The 27,800-nt window shown below is 38.4% G+C and overlaps 1 protein-coding gene across 1 annotated transcript; it reads right to left on the bottom strand.

Moving 5' to 3' along the window:
- Positions 1-8,454: 8,454 nt before the first annotated feature.
- Positions 8,455-27,053, bottom strand: ZBTB1 (zinc finger and BTB domain containing 1). Its single transcript, XM_004370946.1, has 2 exons — positions 26,688-27,053; positions 8,455-11,980 (listed from the first exon to the last, which is right to left on the bottom strand). Exon 2 carries the CDS (start codon positions 11,960-11,962, stop codon positions 9,818-9,820), a length of 2,145 nt encoding a protein of 714 aa, XP_004371003.1. The 5' UTR covers positions 11,963-11,980; positions 26,688-27,053; the 3' UTR covers positions 8,455-9,817.
- Between the last annotated feature and the right edge of the window lie 747 nt (positions 27,054-27,800).

Raw genomic sequence — 27,800 nt, 5'->3', positions numbered from 1 at the left:
GTCTTAAAAAACTTAATCTTTAAAAGTTACAATTAAATAGTAGATACAGATAGTAGATAGTAGAGGCATTTCCAGAAGAGACACGAATCTGTGGCAATAGCAAAGACAAATCATGCCTACTTCAGTTTTGTGGAGTGCTAACCCCAGGGATAGACCCGTGCAGAATAGTCTGAAATACCTTGAAGAAGAGAGTCTGTCCTATACTTGCAGAATTAGCCTCAATATGCCATAACTGTTAATACTTACTAAATTCTTAAACTGAAAATACCCTTTTCTACGTGAAACAAAATGAATTATACTGGTAAAGAAACTACTTCTCTGAGTAGTAAATTATGTTATTTTAAGAAATGATTAACCCTCTGAGAGAGCTGAATACTACCCCAGTGGATTTTTATAAATGTTTCTTTTTGCATTACGAGGAAAGCCAATTAATGTGTTGCCACCAGTGTTTACCATGAAATAGTACTTTTCCAATAATTTCTCTATATTGAAAGAAACCAGGAATTGGCAACAAGAATTTTAGTTAATTCTCTTTGCACGCTTCTTAAGCTATTCGGGGAACACCATAATTAGCTGTATCAGATACTTTATTATTGTGGTATTAGACAATGGGAGTTGATGGTAACTTCATACTAATATTTTTTTTAAAGAGCCAGGTTGAAAAAGTTACAGTATAAATAAAAGTAAATATGCAGACAGTTTAACTTCTGAACATAGAGGCGTAAATTTTATTAGATAAAAGCAATTAATTAAAAAATTAACAGAAGTTCTCTTTGTAACCCAATAATTCCATATTATACCAGGATACAGAAAATAATCACATTGTAGAATGTATTTATATTACTTGTAATTATTATAATCATTACATCTGTAGTATAGTACAGTTCAAATTTAAGCCATATTTCTTTTGTAGATCTAGTTTCACTAGTTAATCAAAAATTAATTGTTAAGTCTCTACTATATTGATCTGATAACTTAGATTATTAGTAATATTATTTTATCTTTTTTGTTTCCTATTTATTTTTAGAAGTCTACAGCTCCATGTGTTTCCTCATGTTCCCGACAGAGGTTAACTCTATAGTCTTTTTTTTTTTTTTTAATGAACACTTTTCTATATTTATTTGTCTTATTTCTCTTAACTTAGCTGAGTTCATATGGATTTGAACTCTTTAATGGATTTCTCTTTTCCCTTCTTCCACTCTACCCACTATCACACTGCAATTAAAGTTTTCTCTGATTTTTAGTTAGTCTAATTTTTAGATTCAAGTTAATCATCCTGGTTAACAGCTAAAGTTTTTAAATGACTTAAATAACTTCTGTATATGCAATTATCTAGTTAGATCTGTTTTGTGCAACTCCTTGTTAAAACATTTAAAGAAATAGGCATAAAAATGAAATAAAGCACCTCTGAAAGTATATAAATTTCTACTATTTCACAAGAAACAAAATAATAATAATAAAGAATTGGTTTATACAGTTAACCAAAAGTAAAACTACAAGTGTATTTACAATAAGGAAATAATACGGTTGTAAGATTCATATGGTTAAGAAATGTTTTTAGCCAGGTTAAAATCCAAACTGACATTTCAATTCTCCATGGACAGTTTTTTAAAACATGTTAACCATTGTTTCATTCAATACTTAGTTGAACTTTAGCTTGAAAGTTGAGAAGTGTGGAATTATTCATTAGTATTGAGAATAAATGTTTAACAGAAATCCATTCTGCCTTAGGTTATGTTGCTAAATTCTATAAAAATAATGTGTCTTTTATTCTTTTTGGTTGTCTGTGATTTGTGAAAATCTACGACTATTGAAATAATAACCACTTCTGTTCTTCAAGTTAACAGGCTTAAACAGGAGCTTCATTAATAATAATCAAGTATGTTACTGGTATATACAGTGAAAAAGGAAGGGCAAGTGTTACATTATAGTAATAACTAGATTATCTTGTCAAAATGCTAGTCTTAAAATTTTTATTTCTGTGTACTCACATCTTTTTACTTATACTCGAAACTACATATTTTGGGGTGTAATTTTTTTAATTGATTAACTATGTTTCGTAGTATATAAGTTGTAATTCTGATTATTTTAAGTTTAAAATTATTATACAGATATATGATTAATATATTTACAGTAACCCTAGCAAGCCCTTTTATTTTCAAAGGGGCCCTTGAAGAGAATTAGCATATAAAGTTTCATTTTAGTTTAACCCTAACCTTTGGTGTCATATGAATTGTCTAGTTACTTTTCTTCAGCAGATTTTCCACAAATACTAGTAGAGTCACCATGAATCAGTTTTGTTACAACAAAGTGATTCCAAAGTGATCTTTACTGAGTTTTCTTGGCTCTTTGCAACTGGAACTTTTAGGGTTGATGAAGTTTGTCAGGAAGACAGAAAAGATGGTGCCACTTCAGATCTGATATTCCTGGGTCTGGACTTAAAGATATCTGTTGAAGATTGATTCTTCCCCATGTCCTCTCCAAATTCAGATCTCTCACTTCTCCAGAGCTTTAGAAGGCCCTATTTCACCACTGCCACACAGAAAAAGACAAAACTCAAGAAAAAATAATATTATAGATTGGCTGCTCTACAAGATACAATACAACTCTTAGGTCAGAATTTCATGGCTTTTGGCACTGGCTCACAACATTATTACTAGAACAAAGAATGGGGACAATAGCGTAGTTCTAGAACTTAAGTTTCTTTAATTACTTCCCCAATGTAACTCACTGTAGCCTTTAAATATAAGATGTTCTTATTACTAATATAGTTCCTCAGCTCTCGGGGCACCTTTCATTTTTATTTTTGCATGGTCTGAACCAGAGTAAACAGGGGACATAAGTGTATAACATAAAAAAGAGGAGGTCAGCCAGGAAGAAGGAAGTAGGGAGGAAAGACATGGTTAAGAAGTGCTTTCCTTCAAATAAAATAATTTTATAATCTACTTTCACTTGTTAATGGCAAATCTCTGATTAAAACACAGATCTAACAAATTTAAACGTACATGCTCTTTTTACTAAGTGCCTTCAGCTATCATGCCAACACTGCTTTCTTCAGGGATTATGTGGTGTTGTACACTCTGCAAATGAAAATAAAGTTCACACACACATACACAAAAGGAGGGAGGATGAGTCTTCTTCCTTCAGATACCGTGGTTCTTAACTCTCCCAACCTGCTCCAGCGATACTGGGTAGATTTATAATTTTTGTAGCAATATTTTGCCCTAATAATTATTATCCTTAATTTTTAAAAAAAATTTATCTCTTAGAGTGTTTTTCCCACATCAGGCAGCATAAGCATTTGAAAGAAAAGATGGCTTTTAATATGGATTCTTAGGGTTATATTTCTGTCATGTAAAAATTAGCTCTGCTGTTTCTGACTGGTATAAGCACTTGGTTTAAGTAGAATTAAAACAACACAGAAATAACTTTTTAAATGAAGCTAAACTGGGGATTCACAGGCTATATGCTTAACTCTGTTCTTTTCTCAAATAGGTAAGTACAGAGTTATGCAAATTTTCTCACATAAAATTGCTAGTATTCCTAACTTTGAAATAAAATTACCTTTTTAAGTATCTGTAATCCTTTGGCAGTGCATTTTCCTGTGATTTCTTCCGTATTAAAATAGTAGTTACTACCTTCATACATTCAATTTAGAGCCAAATACTGAACTATAATCATGCCTTCTTTGTCAGCAAATGAACAGGGTAATGAGAAATTATAATGGTTTCCTGCCCCCTAGTGACCTATGGTGGACTTTGATAGAAAGGATGAACAATTCTGCCACTACTGATTGACCTAAAAGATTTGGTTTTCCTGAATGTAGTAAGAGCAAAACTTAAGTAGGATTTAAAATTACAGTCTCTTAATGCTGAAGTTAACTAAGCATGTGCATAAATATATTAATGGTATCAAACTGGCTGAAAATTAGCATGAATTAATAAGCTGCTATTGTCATTTAATTACTTTATATTTACCAGTAGTCATTCATAAATACAAACACTCTAAATCCTTGCTTTTTTGCCTCTTGCCAGTGTATAAATTTATAAGTAGCTAAACTTCAACTGTTTTTAGTATGAGACTATACCCGTGTTACCAAGTAATAGAATTTGATAGAAAGCAATGCAGCTGGGCCACTTAAGTGATTATATAGCCTTTATCCATGGAATCCTCGTTTTATTCTTCTATTCTCACTTTAAAAATAACATTTGGCAGATAGTAGAGATCATTAAAGTAGTAGATTTGGCATAGTAATAATAGTAGTAGCAGCAGCACCAGTAGTAGTAAAACCTATTGTGGGGGTTTTAGAAATCAGGTAATAGACGCATAAAGTTAAAATCAGATTAGACGGAGGGTGTTGTTTCACTTAAACCATTAAGTAACTATCCTTTTGTAAAAACTTTGGTGCTAGGTTAGGGTGGTTATGCAGCTGTCTTTTTTTTCATTTATTTTATGAGTAAGATTGTCTATAAATTTACACTAGAAATCCACAGATGTTTTGGTAATTGAATTATAAATGACTAGATTTTGATTTTAGCAAACTTAGATGGTTCTATAAATCTTAATCAAATCAATCACAGTATGATAATTAGGATTGTTTTAGCTAAAGAAATCATGAATTTCTTCTTACCCACATCATCTGTTAAGGCAAAAAGAGGAACTCATTATTCTAGGGTCCTGTGTTTTATTGGGAATATTTATTTTCAAATGATTTGAGTTATTCAACTCATCAGTTTCATAACCATGTAAGGAGATGGTGATTGGTGGTAGAAATTAAGGTCATCAGGAGCAGGAATAGGGAAAACAGAGGCGGGGGAAAAGTCAGAGGTGGAAGTATGGAAGTTGAATTCTGAGTGTTTCATTGAGCACCTACTATGGGCCCAGAAAAATGTCTGAGAGTACCACTAAATAGCTTAAATTTAAATGAAGGAAAATGAAAACATATATCAGCATTTAATATTTATTTCTAAAATATCATTCTGAATGACTCATTTAAATAGTTTTGTTTTCCACTCATATATTTTCATATTATTCAACATGTTCATTGGATACCCATTATTACCAGCCACCTTACCAGGCACAGATGATGAACAGGAGCACACAATCCTATAGGAACTGTACCACATGTGTTCCTAGGGTGAAAAGGCCCTTCTTTGTACTTCTTGGTTGATGGAGTAGAGAAGTGGAAAAGTCAGATAACTCTACTGTTTAGCTGCTGTGATCTTAGAAAACATACTCAAATCTCTCTGAACCTCAGTCCCCTATCTGGAAAATCAGTATACTTACCTCATAAGGCTGTGAGGATTAATTACGTATGTAAAGTACTTATTAGCAGAGTATAACTAAAAACCAAACTTAACCAGTTGCTATCGAGTCGATTCTGACTCATAGCAACCTGACAGGACAGAGTAGAACTGACCCATAGGGTTTCCAGGGAGTGGCTGGTGGATACAAACTGCCAATATTTGGTTAACAGCCAAGCTCTAATAAGTGAATGCTGGGATTACTACTGACAGTCCTAGCATATAGATCATGGGTTTCCACATCTGGGCTGCAGCTTCAAGTTCAAAACATCAAATATAACTCTACTTGCTTCAGTTCTCTGGCATTCAGCCTATCACACCAAGTATCAAGGTATCAAGGACATGGGAGGAATTCCACGAGGATATGTTCCCCTAAAGCTTTTGGCACCCAGGGATCCTAGGAATTGTTGGTGCTAGGGTGCCTGTAGAGCACTGGCATTTTTCACTGAGAAGCATTTGTTACAAAGCAATGAGGCAGGGGGGTGGGGGTGCATGAGGAACTGATCATCAAAGTAGATTAAAAAAATTTTAAATTTTAACCCACAATAAAACCCAGTTAAAATGATGAAATAGATCAAATTTCTTTATTCTCTCTTTGTATGTGTACATACAATTTCAGGTTTTTTTGTTTTTTTTTTTTTTTTGGTACTGATTTAGCGTTTTGCCGTATGCATTACTTTGCTAGAGTTTGTGGTGTTAACGATGTCAAGTTTTATGATAATTAAATTGACAACTGTTACAGTGGGTTTTTTTTTGGAATTTTCCAGAGATCTATTAAACATGGTAGTTCCTTAACTAGTGATGTAGAGGAACTAATATTGTCTGAACAGGGAGAAAGTTGCTAACGATCAGCTTCTCTTCCCACTTTTTAAAAAAATATTAGAGTTGGTATATTATCTCAAGTATTTTATCATATCCTTGGCATATTCATAGCAATTGTTCCATTTGGCATTCTTCAGTTCTAATCAAATTATTTTAATCTCACTTATTTTACCTAGAGTTTTCACATCTGTTCAATTTTTTAAATTCAATTTTATATCTTGTTCATATTTTGTTAACAGTACTTAAACATGATTTTTCATGTCAGTATATTCAGTCATCAATACCATATCCCATTCAAGTACTATTATTTTTCCTTTTAATTGGTGCTCTGACTGCCCTAGCAAACCAGCAAACTCTGACCTTATTCTAATTCTTCAATTCTTATAACCAATCCCTCTGGAATCCCTATGTTCTTTCTTCTAATTTATGCTGATGCTCAAACTGTTAATTACTTCACACATTAAACATTAGTCATGTAACATTTTACTCGTGTGAGTCATTTCTCTTAATATTTTTACTTTAAACATATGGGAATATATATTTTACCACAATAAAAAAAAAGAGAAATTATGACAAATACTGCCACCTTGGTTGTACTTTATTAATCTTTGAGATTCTTAACCCTGTTTGCTAAAGAATCATAGAACATCTGAGTTGCTCTATGATTGGTGGCAAGCTTGTTAGGCACTGACTATATGCCTCCTGGATTTCTTGCTGTTCAGAACAAAAGGCCCTTTTAGCGAGACTGCTTGTGTTTGTCAGACAGAAAGAGGGACAAGCTTCCAAGTATATCTAGATTTCCCTTCATTTTTAGATTTGGAACCTAGAGAACATGTAAATTACTAAAGGCCGGAGGAGCAGGCACTCCTACAATCTTAATTTGTTGCTTCACAGCACCAGAGGGCAAGAAGCAATAGTAAGAGTTGCAGCTCTGCAGCTCCACCCCAGAGAGGGAGGAAAGAGGTGAGTGGAAACTGGGTTAAAGAGAGGTGCTGGATGTTTTTCATTCCCCCTGATTTTAAAAGACAAGCAGCCTTTAAGTGAATACTTTGCCTTGGTAAGGAAAACTGTACATTCTACTTAGAGAAGCCTGTGCTGTCCCTGTAGTACTGTTCCAAAACAAACAAAAAACAACAGATACATGCCCTAACATGAAACTGGGAGAAAACACCATGGGGTGTGGCTTTGTGAAACTGTGCACATCTCAGTTATGTAAAATCAGAGATTTAAGGTTGACGTATTTGCTTACTAATTGTTGGCTGTTAGTATGTATCAAACAAACTCCCCTTCTTAATGGAATAGGTAATCCTTTCTACAGAGTGGTGGTATTTAGAAAGAGCCCCCATTCTTTAGTGGTGGGAAGGCCATTACCACACAGATTTTGATAAGCATCAATGAAAAAAGTGATCCCAAAGAAAATTATATCCACTAAGATACTATATACAGTGAAACCTGTGAGAGCCAGAACTTGACAGAACTGCCTTGCTTTTCCGGATCTCGAAAGTTTTCCCTCTTTGACAGGGTGAAGTCTTACCACTTTTCTATCACTCTCTGTTAGTGGAAAATATTTGAGTTTTCCTTCTCTGACAGGCTTCCACCTTACACAGGTTCCAGCTTTTGCAGGTTTTAGTGTAAATAGTTTGGAAATTTGGTTTGATCTTCTCTTTATACTACACTCTGATGGTCTCTGGTTTGTGACAGAACTTTATCAGGTTCCTATCAGTAATGTTGTTAGTTGCCATAAAGTCAATTGCAACTCACAGCGATCCCGTGTACAGAGAACTGCTCCATAGGGTTTCCAAGGCTGTGACCTTTAGGAAGCAGATCGCCAGGCTTGTCTTAAGGCACCTCTGGGTGAGTTCAAACCACTAACCTTCCGGCTAGTAGTGGAGTAACACCTTTCCCGCTTTCTCTGTTAACTACGTGGCGTTTTAAAAAAATCCGTCTTCTCATTTATCTTCTTGTGTATCTCCCCCTTCTCTGCTTCCCATTATTTTAATTTGGCACTGGCTCTTTTGGTGTTCCTATCCTCACTTACCTGCACATATCCCCACACATCTCTGAGCTCACACTATGCTCTCATACATCTCTTTCAACTAAATCTGTGCTAGTCGATACGTCAATTCTCTTGGCAACTTGTTCTTTTATGCAGATTGTATACAAAAATATATTTGCACATCTTAAAAATCTGATGTAAACTGAAAGAACAGTGGTGTTAAATTACTGTTCACAATCACAAAATTGTATTTTTAAATACAGGAGTTATTTAAAATCCCTTTCATCATGAGATGGGTATCCCATTGAAAGTAATTGTACTCACAGAAAGGCATTCTATTCAACAGAAGTGTTTACTGGTGGGTCAGTTTTGCCAGTGTTTTAATTCACATGTAATTCATGTAGACCCTGAGTTAGCAACAACAGTAACACTACTTTAACTAAAAAAATGATAAGCTGTTTCCATTTATATTCTCTGTGGTTATTTTATATTCCTCAAATTTTGTAGTCCTTTACAGAAAAAAAAAAAAAAAAAGGCATGGTGATAAACTGTAACTTGCCACAACACATTTTTTCCAAATCTTAGGAAGTATAAAACACAAGAAATTTTTTTGCACACTCTACTTTTATAGAACAACCAGATTTATAATTGATTTCTTTATTAGATTTATCAGTATACATGGCAACTTTCTCAAATCTCAAAGTAAGTTCCAAAAGTATGTAATTTTAAAGATGAAAAAATCATTTTCCTTTAGATGTCATATTCCTAGAGAGATATTAAAATCTATTTATAAACAAGAATAATTGATAAACTAACACACTTTAGGAATCAGGATATTTTAAATTAAAATATTTTAAATGAATACAAGATATGTCTTTTTAATTAACTATCATAGTTAAATTTAATATCACAAAACAAAATGGCTTATCCCCACTAATGTCTCAAGTAGGGCAAAGTCATTGGGTTTTACACTTAATATAAGTTTTAAATGTGATTATTAAATAATAATATTTTATCAATTATAGGAAATATTTATTTATAGGCATTTCCTCAGGTCCATCAATCTTTTTAGGCCAAGTGTGGGCCCATGTCAATCTTCAAGGTTAGCTTTAGTGCACCTAACCTGCCTAGTAGGCCTGTCAATTTAAGAATCTGAATTTAATTGATAATAAGGGGAATAAACAGTGGCCAAATCACTGTTGAACTGACAAAAACAAACAAAAATTAAAAGTGAATGGGACAGTTTCAAATAACTACTTAAAAAATTTCTTTTAACTTAAACAAGAATGCCCACTAATGTTGGGTTTAGAATTTCACAAAATAACCTTAAAAAAAAAAACAAAAAAAAAAAAACACATAGAAATAGTGAAGTCATCACCTTATTGATAAAAAAACTAAAGTTTAATAGTCATTGAAGGGGTAACAACCACTTGTAGTCTACATTTAAAAGTAACTTTAATCACAGCTAAGACAAACTAAAAACAAAGACTTCTATTAAGAAACAAAAATGATATCAAACATTTAATAACTCCTAAAATGTAGATACTTAAGATCCTAAACAAAAATATTAAAGGAAAAGGGCCTTGAGATTTTTTCCCAATGATTTATATTATAAAATCAATTTCTAAATAGCTCATATCCTTTGCTTTGGTGTTTTGTCTGCTACCAACTAAACATTAGTACAGTAGAAAATCACTTATGGTCTTTTCAAATGCTTGGCATTATAATGTGATCTCATATCTTTCCTCAAATTAAATTTTGCTCCACATATTCCACATGTGTACAGATGAACATCCATGTGCTGCTCCAACTGTTCATTATTTGGGAATATCTGAAAGCAGACCTGGCATATAGTCTCACCAGCAGATAAATGAGAAATCATATGCCGTACATGGTCATGTTTTCTGAAGTTTCCTTGATCACAAATGGAACAGACATACCTGGCCATGCCTTTGTGCATATCATTGTGCAGTCGCAACTGACGTTCTCTTAAAAACTGTTTTCCACATGTCTGACAAACAAACTGTTTTTCCTTAGTATGAACAGTATAGTGTTCTCTTAAGTGACACCGCTGATAAAATCCTTTTCCACAGAGATTACAAAAATGCTTTCGTCTGTGATCTCTCTCATTTTCTTCCATGATGGCACTCTTAAACATATCCTGGTCTAGGCAGGTAGACATATGTTCAACCACTAGATTTTCAGTTTCAAAACGCTGGCCACAATTAGGACATCGAAAGGGACAGGCAGAATGTTTGAACAACTGCTTTTTTTGGATACTGTTTATTTGGAAATGATTGTCTCTAAAATCATCCAACATTTCCACAAACATATCTCTTATTTCAGACTGCTCATCAGGATTCTCTTCCATGTCCATTTTCTCCTCAGTATTTCCTAAACCATTCATTGTCAGATCTTGGGGTTCTCCACATCTTTGAGCATGTTCCTGAAGTTGTCTACCCTTGACAAGTATCTGTCCACATTTACCACATGCACAGATATTCTCAATGTGTTTGGCTAAGTAATGAGACGAAAGGTCCTCCTCAGTTATTGTGAGTCCACACAGCTCACAGGATGCATTTTCGGTGTCTTCTTGTACTGGACTGCTATTGTTAGGGGGCCTCATATTTTCTAAGCCACCTCTTTCATCAGCATTTATGGACATCCGAGGTTTTAGAGTTTTCCTACCACTTTTTTTAATACTGACATCTTCTTCAACATAATATCTATAAAATGGCTCTTCAGGTTCATCTTCTAATTCATCATTGTCCGTGGATTCATTACAGTCTTTATCCGTAACCTTAATAATGTTAAAGTCTTTCAATTCATCTGTAGGAATATCTTCTGGCTCCATCTTGATAATGATTCTTTTTCTCTCAGCAGCTCTACTTTTTTCTTCACTGGCTATTTCAGATTCCACTGTGCTACTTTTTCTGCTTCCAGTGGTTGAAGCTGAATCATCAGGAGCAGCCTGGCTTGTGTCTCCTCTGTATTTGTCCGTCTGTGCAGAAAATGTTTTAGAAGAATCCTTCTCACCAAATTCAGCTTTGATGTTACTGTCTTTTCCATCTCTAATATCTACTATTCGGTGATAAGATCTTGTGTTTTGGTATGAATGTCGGTTAGTACAGGTTAGCACATGCTCATCTAATAATTTTTCACAGCTAAAGCCAAATCCACAGCTATCACAGGTAAAGCTCCGTCCAAAGCGCCGTGACACACGTTCTTTTGGAGTAGATAATTTGGACACAGAACTTTTTTTACATACATCAAATAGTGGTTCAGGAAAATTACCTAATTGTAAAGACTCTTCATCAGGCTCTCTATTATGTGGTGTATTTACTGTTGAACTTGGCTCTGCACACCACCTGTTGGCTTCATTGCCATTTCTCGTCACAGTGTCTTCATACATTCTTACCCCAAATATCATTTTGCTGTTCTGTTTGCTGGAGGCAGAAGATGAACACTTGGAACTAGAACAATCTGCATCTTGTATGTCTTCTAAGCAGTCAGGAACATTGTACAGCTGTAGGTAGTTCATTGCCACTTTAAACTGCTCAAAACTGGAGGGAGCTGTCATAATTTTCCCTAAATACATAAACTGCAAAATGAGATCAAAACACTCGGCACTAATTTTCATGTTGCTGAGATTCAGTTGTGCAGTACTATGCTGATGGTTCATGAAAAACATTCTAAAATAGGAGCTACAGGCAGCTAGAACTGCTTTGTGTGCTTGAAAGTAAATGTCATCAATTGCAATACAACAGTCACAGAGAAAACCCCATTCCCTTTGGTTGTTTAGCTGCTGAAGAACGTAGCTGCTGTGGCTTGGCTTTGCCATCTTCTATTAATTAGAGACCTATGTAAAACAAAAATATTAAAGTCAGACAAGACAGCAGAAAAGCATTTGAAAAAAAAGAATTTTCATCATGATTTGTGACTTGTGTGACTTTGCTATTACAATCAAGGTATGAATAGCTTTCCACTCTAATGTAATAAAACAAAGTGATAAATACCTGAATCATTTTTTACATTTGAGGATGAAAATACCCAGCCATTTGTTCAGGCTTCTCATATTAATTTTATTTAAGGATTAAGAAATACAAGCAAAGGCATCAAAAGCAAAAACCATCGTTTTGGTTTCATTATAACTATAGGGAGAAAATACATACTAAATTTGAAAAGTCATTAGTTCAAAAGTACTTGAAAGATACAAACATGAAAGTAAATAAAAAAGCAACTTATACTGAAAGTTAATAACTAGATTGTTATTAAAAACTTCTTAGACGATTGATATTAGGAATTATTGTTCATTTTTTAAGTGTAATGAAGGTATTTTGGTTGTGTTAAAAAAAGAGCCTTTATCTTTCAGATAATATCTTTTATATACTTAAGTATTTATAGATGGAATTGTGTATCTGACATTTGCCTCAAAATATTCCAGTAGGGTGAGTGAGGTGATGGGGAGAGAGTTATAAAATGAGACAAGATTGGTTGTGTGTTGATAGCTATTGAAGCTGTGAGACAAGCATAATTCTATTCTATTTTTGTATATGTTTACAAATTTTCATAGAAAAAATTCCATTTAAAAAACTTTATTAGATTATATGGAAATGTCATCAAACAAATAGGTTTGACCAACGTTTTTCTCCTTGAAGAATTACCGAATTACTGGAGACACAATACTTTTATAGTTAAAATGTATTTCTTATATCGCTTGGCATGCACTTTAGGGTATGTATAAAGAAGCAGTGGATATAGAGATTTATTTGGAAAGGAGGTACTATCCTTAGGTTTCAAAGTAAAATTTTCTTCCACTTTTTAAATCATTATGAAAGTATACAAAAATAACACATGCTCATTGTAAAAAATTCAAACACAGAAGCATATAGAATAAAAACACACCTTAGGTAGCATACCCCTTCCCAGAAGTAATCTCTCTAAACAGTCTGGCTTATATATCTTCAGATCTGTTTATATGCAAACATACATACACATTCCACAGATACAGATTATGTACTATGTGCTAGGCATATTGCTTTGCTTTTGTTGTATTTTTATTTACTTAAATGGTATTATGCGATATATACATTTCTGCAACTAGTTTTCTTCACTGAACAATATATGGTGGACTATAAGCATTTTTAATATTGAGAGTTGACTGTGAATTAAGAAAGGAGAGGAAAATATTAAAAGCACCAGAAGTCCTATATATTACATTACAAATCTAAAATACGATCCTGTATTAGCTTCAATTTTTAATCTGTATATATATAAAGCTTAAGAACCTCTCTTCTACTTAAAAACAAGTTCCTATGCAATTTGAACATAAAAAGAACATTTAACAAACTGTTTAGAGAAACTATTCATTCTTCAGTCCCAAAAGCCTTCAATCCCAGCAGTGGTAATTAAGAGTGTCTACTTACTTCTACTTGCTTTTTATCTGGTCCTCATAAGTCAAATTTGGACCACATACCCATTTCCCCACTAACTATAGACCTACCCCCTGCCTCCTGTCCTATTTACCTGCCTACAGACATAGAGTTGCATAGCCTGGGAAATGGGTCTGCTGCCTGATAAAATGACAGTGGCTTATAATAAGACCTACTGCCTTAAACTGCAACCAATGTGCCTTCTCTGGAAGCCAGATCAAGCATTTCAAGTAGGTACAATATTTCAACCTCTGTAACTGAGATATCTGTACCCAAACTGTGAGGAATCATATTCAGTATATACCTAAATATAGAAAGCAACGAATGCACAAAGATATTAATCAATGTGGTATTTATCATTTGTTAAGTAAACTAAGGTAAATCTACTCCGTGGAATTCACTCATGTGACCTTTAAAAATCATATTTATAAAGACAGTAGAAGAAAATGAGAAAAATTTTCAAGATGGAGAGTCAAGCAAATAAACACAGGATATGAAATTATAATTACAATAATATAAAACAACAAAATCTTATTCAAAAGGTGAAAAAAATACACAAAAATGTTCACCCTCAAGCCCATTTTAAGTATGAGAAGATTTCTACGTCTGAACCCATTTTGTAGGATTCAGTGACCTTTAATGAATAATAAATCAAAGGGAAAGAGGTACTGAGATTGCTATTAGCTCAATTAAAAAAAAAAAAAAGCTTTCTACTAATAAAAGTTGTTCAAAAAATGAAACTCTGTAATGGATAATGAGTGCCCTGCATTGAAGCAGAAACCAGATGTTGAGGACAGTACAGTAAAAAGATCACAGGCCTTAGATCAGACAGACCTGGTTCCAATCCAGCTTTGCCACCTTTGACAACTTATTTATCCTCACTGACCCTCAGTTTGCTGAGCTGTTAAAGTGGGAATAATACCACCTCAAATAATGTATTCAAAGAGGCAATAGGTAAAATGTCTAGTGCTTGGCGTATAATAATTGATGGAAGTAATGGTGGCAGTGGTGGCGCTGGTGGTGGTGTCTATTTAAGAATCAGGAGGTTAAATTTGACTAGATAACCTTTAAATTTCCTTCCAAATATAAGAATCCACTATAAACCAGCAGTTTATCTGTAAAAATTTTCAGGTATTAAATAGCCCATGCTTGAAATAATGACAGACACTGCTTAAAGGTTCCAAGGATCCTTGTTACCTAATGAAAAGCATTTTATGGTCAGCAATCAAAATTAATACAATACATAGAAGACTAATAGGCACATCTGTAGCCACAGTGACAATTCAATTAAATTAGTGAAAATACATATTCTGTGTTTAACATAACAAAATGCAAAAAAAAAAAAAGCATTTTAATGCAACTAATATTTATCAAGTACCTTTGGTATATCAGGTACTGCATAAAGTACTGAGAATCAGCAATAGCACAGGTATTCTGTAATCTCAAGGATACATCATTGAGGAGGATTTTGACCTTTTATTCTAGTGATTTCATCCAACACGTACTCAGAAATTTCCCACTCAACAGAAGAAGGCATGGTGGCTGCAGTGGAGAAGGCAAGAGCTCTGGGTCAGACAGACCTGGATATGAATCCCACTGTCTCTGTATGTGTTTGGGGGGCCTATCTATATCTCTGTCTTTCTCTTATGGAGCTGGAAGCTGAACAAGTGCTGTGTCTAATTTTTTAACGCTATCACTACAGCTTCTAGAATTGTAGTTTCATCAATTTTTTTTTTTTCCTCCTTAGCTGTCTAGTCGATTCCGACTCATAGCGACCCTGTAGGACAGAGTAGAGCTGCCCCACAGCATTTCCAAGGAGCGGCTGGTGGATATGAACTGCCAACCTTTTGGCTAGCAACCATAGCTCTTAACCACTGGTACCACCAGGGCTCATCAAAATTATGCAAATATTCAAATTTAGAGTAAAACCTATTTTAGGTAGAGTAACTTTTTTTTTTTTTAATTGTGCTTTAGCTGAAAGTTTACAGCTCAAATTAGTTTCTCATACAAAAATTTATACACACATTGTTATGTGACCCTAGTTGCTATCCCTATAATGTGACAGCACCCTCCTCCTTTCCACCCCGATTTCCCATGTCCATTCAACCAGCTCCAATTCCTTTCTGCCTTCTCATCTCACCTCCAGACAGTAGCTGCCCATTTAGTCTCGTGTATCTACTTGAACTAAGCGGCACACTCTTCACCCATTATCATTTTATATCTTACAGTCCAGTCTAATCTTTGTCTGAAGAGTTGGCTTCAGGAATGGTTTTAGTTCTGGGTTAACAGAGCGTCCGGGGGCCATGTCTTCTGGGGTTCCTCCAGTCTCAGACCATTAAGTCTGGTCTTTTTACATGAGTTTGAGTTCTACACCCCACTCTTCTCCTGCTCCGTCAGGGACTCTCTGTTGTGTTCCCTGTCAGGGCGGTCATTGATGGTAGTCGGGCACCATCTAGTTCTTCTAGTCTCAGGCTGGTGGAGTCTCTGGTTTCTGTGGACCTTCAGTCTCTTGGGCTAATATTTTCCTTGTGTCTTTGGTATTCTTCATTCTCCTTTGCTCCAGATGGGTTGGGACCAATTGCTGCATCTTAGATGGCTGCTTGCTAGCTTTTAAGACACCAGACGCTGCTCACCTAGGCAGAGTAACTTTTAATAGCAATTATTCACACATTAGTACCAGCAACTTTGTTCTCTTTACACCTCATTGAGAAGGGCTTTAAGAAGGCTTAACACCAAAAAAAAAAAAAAAAGGGGGGGGGGTATCTAAATTCCTGTGAGACTCTAGTTTGTTATCTCTTGATAATTTTTGCGTTAATTTTTTAAAATAATTCATTCACTTTTATTAACAAAACAAGAATTTCACTCAGATTACAAAAGAAGTCTGCTTTTTAGTTTTTCTATTGACATCCTTAATAATGCTACCAAAAAACTTTGTGTACTTTGTTATAGTAAAGCATGTAAATAAAAGCATTGTTTATATTTCAGCTGTTCCTGTTTACATGACTGAAATCTGTCATTGCTTTTGTTTGTGTGACTAGCTGCATCACTGGTAGAACAAGTTTGTTACAGCAAGAAGTCAAGGGCTGGGGGCTCAGAGCAGAAACTTCAAATGTGTACATCCAAAGGACCTAATGTCTTTTGGATAAGGACAATGGGCTATGTATCCCCAAGGGCTCCCCTAAGGCTAGAAGGATACCCAGTGTGCAGTTCTCCAGGAAGGATAAGGAGATAAGTGATCCAAAAAATTTTACACTACGTTTTAAATTTTAGTTTGAAAAAGTTCACCAGCTTATCTAAAAGTCAAGAACAGCCACAGAACACTTTTAGCATGTTAAGTAATTTAGATATTCATAGACTTTTAGAGCTTAGAAAGACCTCAGAGATCTAACCTAGTAACAACATGCTTATTTCACACAAGGCAAAGACCAAGTACTGTTAAACAACGTACCAAGTGTGCAGTTAACTGCAGTAAAGTCTAAACCAAAAAACCAAACCCATTGCCATGGAATTGATTCCGACTCATTGCGAGGGCAAAGCAGGATTGCTCCATAGGGTTTCCAAGGAGCAGCTGGTGGATTTGAACTTTGACCTTTCGGTTAACAGCCGTAGCTCTTAACCACTGCACCACCAGGGCTCTGTAGTAAAGTCAAGACTACAGAAAAAGGACTCCTGACCCCTATACAGGTACTAACCACTATATACAGTACTTCCTTGGTCCTATATAGTGTGGCCTTCTGCAAAGAACACTCAATAAGAACTGGGCACAAGAACTCAATACAGGGTTTATTGGCGAGGTGCCCTTGTACAAGTGACTACACCCATCTGAGCTCTGTATCTGAAAATGGGGCCAACAGTAGTCCATCTCATAGCCCTACTCTAAAAATCAAACAAAATAGGAATTGTAAAATTTCAAAGCTGTAAAACTTGGTTAAGATTTTTATTTAAAAATTGATTATAATGCTTCTTCAGGCTTGGCCTTCTTTCTCTTGGACCTCTAGATTATTCTGGGGCCTATATTCTTTACTTCCATAAGATCAATGTGGTTTTATCTGTACAGGTACATCTAGTCTTATCCAATAGATGTATCCCCTAAGTTATACTGTGTAAGCTATTTCAGTAAATTTCTCACAGATACAGTAAAATTCCAAAAACACTGTTCCTTCATTACTAAATCTCTTAAATTGAAAATGATGTTTCTTAAGTTTTGCTGGAAGTTTCTTTTGCCCCGTAAAAAATCCACTGCTGTCAAGTTGATTCCGACTCATAGAAATCATATATGACAGAGTAGAACTGGTCCATAGGGTTTGTGGAAGTGAACTGCCACATCTTTCTCCCACAGAGCAGCAGATGGGTTCCAACCACCACCTTTTCGGTTAGCAGCCAAGCGTCTGATAACTGTGCCACCAGCCTTGGTCAAATGGTAATTTAAAGGTCTGTACATCAGCATGGAAACCCTGGTGGCGCAGTGGTTAAGAGTTCAGCTGCTAACCAAAAGGTCAGCAGTTTTAATCCACCAGCCGCTCCTTGGAAACCTTATGCAGCAGTTCTGCTCTGTCCTATAGGGTCGCTATGAGTCAGAATTGTCTCAATGGCAACAGGTTATAAATAAGCATGTAAAGTAAATGAAGAAGTAATGAAGTGACTTTTGTAAGGCAAATTATCAGATTTGCATTATAGACTTGCATTACCAGCGAGGCACCTGAGGATGGTTTGCACAGCCTCAGTAAAGGTCTGGAGCAAAACCAAGCATCATTCTCAACCAGCACCCCAGTCTCCAAACTACTTAAAATTACCTCTGGTTTCAAAGGAAATTTAAGTAAATACACTCATTTCCTCTTACCTATTTCTGTGTCTTGTTTTATATGATTGATTGTATGTATATGGATTTGAGGATTATAAACTATCTTTTTAAAAAAGCATGAAATGTAATGAAAGGATCCTCTCATGTTTATCAGAGTATTAGAATGTACTGAACACCAACTAACATTGCCTAAAGCTTTAGGATGCAGGGTGGAGGAGAATGGTGTACAATAGTCTAATCATATATGAGGGATTACGTTTTAAACCAAGAACCAACTGGAGCACAACTAAGTACTAAACTATATGGAATATAAATTCAGCCAGAGTTTAGAAAGAGGAAAGCATGAATTATACCAGAACAGTAGGCTTCAGGAAGGATGTAGGATTTGAATGAAGCCTTGATGGATGAGTAAGATAAAGTAGAAAGCAGGGGAAAAGGCATTTCTGTATGTGTATAGGTGTGTTTGTAAATAACTGGGGAGGTGTACACAACAGCATAAACAAAGGCTTGGAAATATAATGGGAAGGGAGAGCAGATTTCCCTTACTGGACTGGTGGATGAAAGTTAAGAAGATAGGGTGGTGTTGTTATTAGGTGCCGTCAAGTTGGTTTCGACTCACAGTGACCCTACAGGACAGAGTAGAACTGCCCCATAGGGTTTCCAAGGAGCGGCTGGTGGATTTGAACTGCCGACCTTTTGGTTAGCAGCTGAACTCTTAACCACTATGCCACCAGGGCTCCAAACCAAACCTGTTGCCGTGGAGTTGACTAGTAGAACTGCCCTGTAGGGTTTCCGAGGAGTGGCTGGTGGATTCGAACTGCCGACCTTTTGGTTAGTAGCCACAGCTCTCAACCACTGCGCCAGTGGACTGGTGGATGAAAGTTAAGAAGACAGGGTAAACGACTGTAATACAACAATAATACTGACAGCTAACATTTGTTAAGCCTTACTATGTGCCAGACTCTATTCTAAGCAATTTACACACTATATATAATATATATGTTGTTGTTGTTACTTACAGTCAAGTCAATTCTGACTCATGGGGACCCCATGTGTGCAAAGTAAAACTTCTATAGGGTTTTCAAGGCTGTGAGCTTTCAGAAGCAGATTGCCAGGCCTGTCTTCCAAGGTACCTCTGGGTGGGTTCAAATTGCCTAACCTTTCAGCTAGTAGTCGAATGCTTAGCTTAACCATTTGCACCACTCAGGGACTCCTATGTATTATATATACACATATATACGTATGTATATATCTCATTTAAACCTCACAAACCCTACAAAGTAAGTAGCTGTTTAAGACCTGTTTTATGGATAAGAAAACAGAGGCACATAGTGTTATGTAACTTTCCTAAGGCCACAAACAGAGGACTTGGTGGGTTTAGAACATAATTCATCTGACTCTCGAGCCCAAGATCATGGCCTTGAAATTTTTACCACCTAAGCAAACTTCTTTCCTAGAAATACCACTTTCCAGGGTACGTATACAGTCCAACCTCTAAATCTGATTAAATTCCTTAGGGTTTCTCCTTAAAACCTGGAAGAACCAGTTGCAGAGGCTCCTAAAATGTTTTACGTCAAGGCACTTAAATGATAAACACAGCAAGTTTAGAAAACTGTATCCATTATTTAGACTAGGCATTCTGGCTGGTTATTAGACTCCAAATTCAGTATAAGTACAGGAAGTTCTTAAATTATAAATGGGTTTATGTTCCAAAATTTTATTTTTAAGTTAGTTATTTGGAACTTGAAACACATATTCCCATAGAAACAAAGCTATAAATGGTGACTCGGTTTCATGCTCACACCCTAAAATCTTTTAAAACCATACGTAGCACCAACAGTGCGGGAATACTGTATCATCAGCATTGACAGAGATCCAAGGAGGCAATACGGTGCCCCACCACCTACTACACTGAACTCTAGAGGACAGGGAGGAGGCTTAATGGCCTTTGTGTTCCTAGCATACTGTTCCCATATAACCCCTTGCCGTCGAGTCAATTTTGACTTGTAGCGACCCTATAGGACAAAGTAGAACTGCTCCATAGCTTCCAAGGTGGATTCTAACTGCTGACCTTTTGGTTAGCAGCCTGAGCTCTTAACTGCTGTGATAGCAGGTACTTAATGCATGCTTGTTAAATAAACGAATTGAAAAAGAGCACAGGAGGCAGACACCTTCAGATTTGAATCCCAGCCCTACCACTTATTTAGCTCTGAGGAAACTTCTTTACCTTCAAGCCTTCTTTTCTCACCTGTAAAATATGTATGATCATAGTCCTCACAGGACTCTGTGTAAATCAGAGATGACAAATGTTTCTTTACCTTTTTTTTTTTTAATTGTGGTAAAAATATATAACGAAAAACATTCGCCAATTCAACAATGTTTACAGGTATTACATTCCTCATGTTGTTCTTTGCCGTTTCAATCCACGCATAATATAATTTTTTTCTTAACTATTAATGCCATCATTATGAGCATAGTTTATAGAATTTTACAAAATGATCAATTTCAACCCACTTCTGCTCCAGGCTAGGGCACTGGATAACTGAGGTTGCCAACCAAATAATTTCTAAGTGAAGTATTTCTGTAGTTCAGCTACATTATAATTCTAGGAAATGAATTTATCCACACAGGAAGCAGAGGGAACATAGTGGCTTCTGGAATATTCCTCTCTCCCTCCAGGTGTGGAGGAGGAAAGGTCTTTAATCCAAGGAGTCTACATTTTGATGTTGATCCTAAAGAGGCAACATAGCATCTTCTGACCACCAGAGGGCACTGTGTAAACAGCAGGCTCCTCTCAGCAGAAAGCCAGCTTCACCAGGAAGTCTTTTTTTTTTTGCACCTGGCATACGTATTTTTAGGGCTCACGTTGTGGGAACTGTATCTGTTACAAAGCACTTACTTGGTGGATTCAGACTTTGTCTGCAACCCACCTGAAACTTCTCTTCTCCGTATATTCTCTGTTTCAGCTGGCAACACTACGCACCAATCACCTAGGCTACTTGGGAGTCACCTAGAACTTCCACCTCATTATCAACTACCTATTAAGTCTTGCCAATTTTACCAACTAAATATTTCCCAAATTTGTCCCTCTATTCCATCCCTAGCTCCTCTGCCTTCACGAACGCCTCTACCATCACTCCTTGGGTTATTACAACAGGCTCCTAACCTGTCCCTCGAATCTATCCTTCACTCAGATGATTCAAAAACAACAAATATCAGACCATGTCATTGTCCTGCTTAAACCCTTCAACGGTTCCTTCCACATATCCTCAGGCTAAAGTACAAACTGCTTAGCGTTGCATACCCACCCAGCTAGTCTCGTATTTGGCGACTTCCTGCTTCACATTTCAAGCTCAAGCAACATAACACTGCTTGCCTTCCCCCCTGCCCCCGCCCCCGCCCCGTACTCCGTGTATTTCTTACCTCCATTTTTACTTATGCTGATTCTTCTGTCTGAGCCTCCCATACATCATTTAATAATCAGTTTATCACCTCCTCTCGAAAGCCTTCTGTAACACCTCCCTCTCCCACTATTCTAGGTTTTGATATTACCCTGTGTACTACCTGCCCCTCCCCTTTTTGGTTGCACCTTTTACACTATTATTTTAATCCTCAGGACAGCAACATAAAGTAGGTGTTAAAGCATAGACTACCTGGGTTCAAATTCTGGCTGTGTGTGTGACCTTGGGCAGGATGCTTAACCAATTTGTGCCTCAATTGACTCATCTGGGAATGGTAATCCTTCCTAGCTTTTAGAGTTATTGTGAGACAGCGTCTGCCACAGGTTAAGTGCTAAGTAAGAATTGGCTACTACAAATATCTGTGTTGATCTCGCCTGTTAGATTCTGAGCAATCTGAAGGCAAGGACTTGGTTTATGCATTTCACAGGAACATAAGCATTCAAGAAATGTTGCTGAATAACTGGTGAGGCAGCTCTATGATGGGAGGCATCACCTAGTGTCCTTCTCTCAGCAGATTCCACACATTTTAATTTTTGCTTCCAATTTTGCGGCTCCAGTGTTTTTTCATTTGTTTAATTCTAACCAAAAATCTTGAAAACTTCACAGTCTTATCTAATTAAAATTCAATGAAATGAAACCAGTAAAGAGTATCATGAAAAGCGTTCATTCTAAAAAGCCTAACTCCATACGTAGTGAGCCTTAACTCTATTGAGTGGTTTCCCCAGCACCCCAAAACACCTAACACAGCAAAGGCCTTCATACATGCTATTCCCCCTTTGTTTAGAACTGTTTTGATGCAAGCTCACTACCTTCAAGAAGTTCTTTCTAATCCCCAAGGTTTAGCAGCTGCCCCTCTTCTGTGCTTCCCAAACAGCGAACATATACAACTACAGGGCAACATATAATGTCTCATTCCAAACTTGGATGCTCTATCACCTGCCTTATTTTAAGATCCTTGAGATCAGCACATTGTCTGTTATCCCTGTATCCAGAGCCTGTAACAGCTGCCTGACATTTAGTTGGTATTTGATCAGTTTTTCAATGAATAAATGTTGAAGTAGCTAAGTTTTCTTCTGCTTATCATTTTTTTTTTTTTTTGCATTATTTCAAACATGGTAACTTTTATATAGTGGTCAAAAATTTGCAAAGCGTTTTCACATACATTATACACCTGATTCTCACAACCACCCCAACTGGTAGGTATTTTTATTATCGTTTTCTGAATGAGGAAACAAAGACTGAGAAGTTGATCTGCCAAAACTGCTCATTTTGTAAGTAGAAGCTGGGACACAAGCTCTGACTCTTCTGATTCAATGCCCTTTCATTTTTGTAAACCAGAGAACACTCTTTCTGGGCATGACTATTAACCGAAGTGTCCCTTTGGAACATTCTAAGCCTCCCAGAGCCACCCTTCTTCATGAATCTAAAAGTTCTCATCATTCTCATACTGTCCCACATCAAAGGCAGAATGCCTGGCCTCTTCCCTATCTGCTGACTACCACTGCCCACCCACAGCACGCCATCCCTAACATTACAGATTTAAAGCAGAGATAGAGCTCTTTCTCTAAAACGTGTTTACATCTCACAAAGACAACTAATAGAAAATCTGACTGGTGATTTAATTCTTTAGTTTTCAAATTTTATTTTGATAAACATTTTTAAATTTAAAGACAGAGCAGTGTAAAAAAACACCTATGTGCCCAACACTTCGAACTAACCAATGTTATGATTAAATTTCTATGTACTCTTTTGAGGCTTTGTTCTTAGAACACCAACTTGTTCAAAGTTCATTCTTCTTGAATACATCAGCTAAGGAATAAGTGCTTCTGCACTTTGACCAAGATCTCTAGTAGTTAATATACAAATCACTATACATACAAAAATACAAGTATACTTAGAAGTCTATCTTAAATATGTGCCAAGACGCCAGTTATGAGTGGCATTCAGGGCTGAGTCCCTGCCATCCCCCTCTCCAATATCAGCCCCTTCCATATCACATCGGAAGACAGCAGTTATTAACCCTCTTCTTTCTTCTAAGTTCCTTTGACCTATGTTTGGCATGCTACCTTTGGATACTGATCAAGAGGAACCCCCAACCCATACTAGCACAGGGTTATCTTGGCAGTAGTCTTCATGGCAAGTATACCTACCCCTTCCCCATTATAAGTTAAGAAACTCTCTACAAATGTGAGGGTTTTGTTTTACTTTAATGGGTTTAGCTGGTATATATCAATCCATCAGAGGCTGGACAGCAATGATAACATTAAAAAAATGTGAGAACTAGCCCACCAAGGTACAGTAAGTACTTCATAAGGACAAGCCTAAAATAGCAGCCCTGTTATATTAACTCTCAAGTCTGTTTCTTAATCCCAGAATTTTAAATCAGCCCAATGCAAAACACTCCCTTTTCCCCTACCTGGCAATTTTCACCAATCTAAGTAGTGAACAGAGAACTAGGAGCCCATGAATCACCACAGGCTATCCCTAGGGAGGGGGAGGCACACACAGCAGAAGAGCTATGCTCAAGTATTGCATTCTCTTGTTTTAAACAAGGAACTGACTTAACAGTGATTATCTCTGGGGAGTGGGAGTCAGAATGACTTTCATTTTTGTATTTTATATATTCAGTATGGGTTGAATTTTTACGAAGAGCATGTATTTTATAATAAAAAATTTTCTATTTTGAGAAAAAATAAATATGAGTAACTTTCAGTTTGGCTCACATAAGAATAAAGAACAAGTAACACAGCAAGAGACCCTAGCAAAAGAAGAAAATATCAGGAGAAAACAGATCCTATGGAGACCAAAGTGACCTTTCAAGCAGGTGTTTCTCAAATATACCCCAACTGTTTCTTGGAAGACAGGAGATTGCAGCTTAAAAAAATAAAAATAATAATATAAAAATATCCATAGAAATTTTTCTGCACTTCTATCCCAATGGTTTCTTCTCCTTTGGGCCAGAAGATTAACGCAGAGAGGATTAGCTCTTATCCTGGCTGGAGGGGAGGCCTGAAAGCAGGCACTTTTCTCCTGCACATTAGAACGAGAGATGGTACTGCAAGGAACACAGAAGACACTCTTAAAAAGGTCCATGAACTGTATCTTCCCCAGAGCCTGGCAAAAGAGGACAATTAGGGAACAGCACAAAAATTTAGTAGTGCTTATGAAAGTGAAATCAGAGCACAAGATCAAGAGCAAGTGGTTGAGACTGTGCTCATGCCTCACTAAGGTCCTGGTTAAATATGGTTTCTCCTTTCTCTGACAATGGCGCACAAGGGTCCCATCAAAAAAGCAGACCATCATATTAGGGGTAAGACAAATAGAAAGGCATCAGGAAAGACTGCTCAACCTGAGTTATTCTACACCAAGAAATCCTACTTTCAAAATAAGTATGTTAACCAAAGGCTCTACTGCATACTTTCTGTGTTTATTAATTTTGGGGGAAGCATTTCACCTCCAGCTATGTTTGTTTCCTCTCTTTTTGGTTGTTTTTAACAACAGTCCCCATCCAGCTACCAACGCCATTCAGTTATTAATGAAACTATTAGATATAAGCACGTGATTTAAAAAAGTGCTGAGGTTCTGAGCAAATGATGACCAGTGTCATGCAAGCTTCTTTTTGCATCCAAACTCTCTCCATTTCTCCTGATCATATATCCATTTACACTGACTACATGTCACAGAATCTAATTTCTGTTTCAAAGGAAATGATCGTGATTGCTTTGAAGTTATCGTGAGAAATGCATCCTTTACTAAATCTACTCCAGAGTGTGTTAAACTTCAGCTCAAGAAACTGATTCAAAGACGCCTCAAAAATTCCTAGACCGCTCCTTGGGTTCGAATGTCAAAGGTATACTTGTTCTTGGAACAGTTTTCCTGCACTGATACATAATCCGTTGCCGTCGGGTCGATTCCGACTCATGGAAATACACTTAGGCCAACGGAGAATATGCGTGTACCTACCACGCTGACACTTGATTTAAAAATATTACACACGTACATGTGTCCTATACATTATCCCCAGAAAACACTGAAGATTTTAATCAGCCTCCCCTTGATGCTCCCAATTTGGGAAAAGTCATCGCAACCCTTCAGATCAAGTAGACGCGTTGCTTAGGTAGAAAAGGAGGTTGGGAAGGAGTGGTTAAACTCAGATCCATGCCTACATATCTTAGTGGTAACGACTCCTGACAAACATCCAACGCATTTGCCGAAGGCTGACAAAACTTGTAGTAAATGCCCCCTATCTGACGCGAAAGCACTTTCTCCCCAGGAAACAGATCTTCTCCACTGAAAATTCTCAAACTCCAAACCTACTCACTTTTTACTGAACAAAAAGCGTGTGTGCCAACGAGAGGGGGTGGGAAAGAGCGTAGCAAGAATTTGCACGGCTCTTACGCCTCCTCCCTCGGAGCGCGCCCAAGTCTGCGGCCTGGGGCTCCGGGACACTTCCCCTCCCACCCGCCCAGGAGCCGCAGCTGTAAGTTGAGAGAAGCGGGCTCTGGGCACGTCAATCAAACCAGATCCTCCCGCCTCCCGTCTACACCTCCCCTCCCCCGCTCCCCTCAAAAAATAAAAGCAGAGAAAGAAAAGGAAAAGAAGGCAACTAATTTGGGAACTAGTCTTCGCGGGGGCTTCGCCTCGGTTCCAGAGAGGCCGCACGCCCCGGAGTAGACGCGCCGACGGGCGGCGGGATCGAGCAAGCGGCCCGGCAGCCGCCCGTAGCCGTGTCCTCGCAGCACGTCCGCCGCGCTCCGGCTTCCCGCACGGGTCGGCGCCGCTCCGGCCCCGCACTCCTCCAGGCCCGCGGCCCGTCGCCTTCCGGCCTGGGCCAAAGTTGCGCAAATAGCCCCACAACTGGGAAATACTCACCGGCCGCAGCAGGAACCAGGGCTGCGGAGATTTTAGGGAGTTTAAGGCAAATCAACCGCGGGAAAGGCGGGCGGAGGCGAAGGGGCCGCGAGCTGCAGTGGCGGCGGCGCGCGGCGCTCGGGCTGGGCTGCGCGGAGAGGTTCTGGCTCTGCCAGGGACTGCGCTGCAACAAAGGACTTCCGCTGCCGCACAGCCGCGCCTGCCGCACCGCACTGAGCCGGCCCCGCTTACGCGGCGACTCCGGGTCTGCCCACCAGTTCGCTGCGGCGTCCGCCAGCCTTCCCCTCCCTCTCGCCCGCCCACCCACTCCGCAGCTGGCTGCTAGGGGCACCCGCGGTCGCCTGTTTGTTGCAACAAGTTTCTGCGTCGGGCTCCGAGTAGGCTGGCGCAACCCGCACCGCGGGGGCCGGCACAGCGGCGGAGGCTTGACCACCCCTCTCGCCCCTCTCCCAAGGGTAGCCTTGGGACCTCCTCCTCCTGTTTGCACAGCTGGATGGGACTGGGCTCCTCACGACTCCCCAAGGGCAGGATGCTACTTCCCCACTCCGTTCCAGATGTCAGACCCCTGCCCCGTAGGACCCAGCAGCTGGTCCCTCCCTCGCGGTACGCCACCGGCGTTATGGGGGCGCCGACACCTTCGCCCTGTCCCATCCGAGGTGGGTCCGTTCGGGGTCGCCCATTCTTTGCACTCCCCCACCCTGCCTTCCATGGGCTTGTCCGCCTCTGGCCCTGAGTCACTTCCCCCGCCATACCCCACCCCGCCCAGCTCGCCTCCCTCCCAGGCTCCCGCGGCTCGGCCTCCCTGGCCCCGCGCCCAACCCCTCTCCCCGAATACGCGGGCACATCCTTCCCCACCCCCACCCCAAAACTGAAAGGGTGCCCGTGCTTTTGCACACCCTGGGGAAAGTCCCTGTGTCACGCGGTTGTGTGTGGGGAGACTGTGACGCTCAGGTTCGTCCCCACGCTTCCGCCTACAGAGTCACGACTGGGGACCGTGGCGGCAGCGCCCGGAGCGCTGGCCAACCCCCGCCCGGCCACTTGGGCCGGCGGGAGCGCACGTAAGCACGCACACACGCACGCACGAACACTCGGGTGCCTGCACACCCGTTCCCC

The sequence above is a fragment of the Trichechus manatus genome, unplaced genomic scaffold, assembly GCF_000243295.1.
Source record: "Trichechus manatus latirostris isolate Lorelei unplaced genomic scaffold, TriManLat1.0 scaffold00010, whole genome shotgun sequence".
In the NCBI taxonomy this organism is placed as follows: Eukaryota; Metazoa; Chordata; class Mammalia; order Sirenia; family Trichechidae; genus Trichechus; species Trichechus manatus.
The sequence above is the reverse complement of the archived record's forward strand: the minus strand, read 5'-3'. Positions and strand labels throughout refer to the sequence as shown.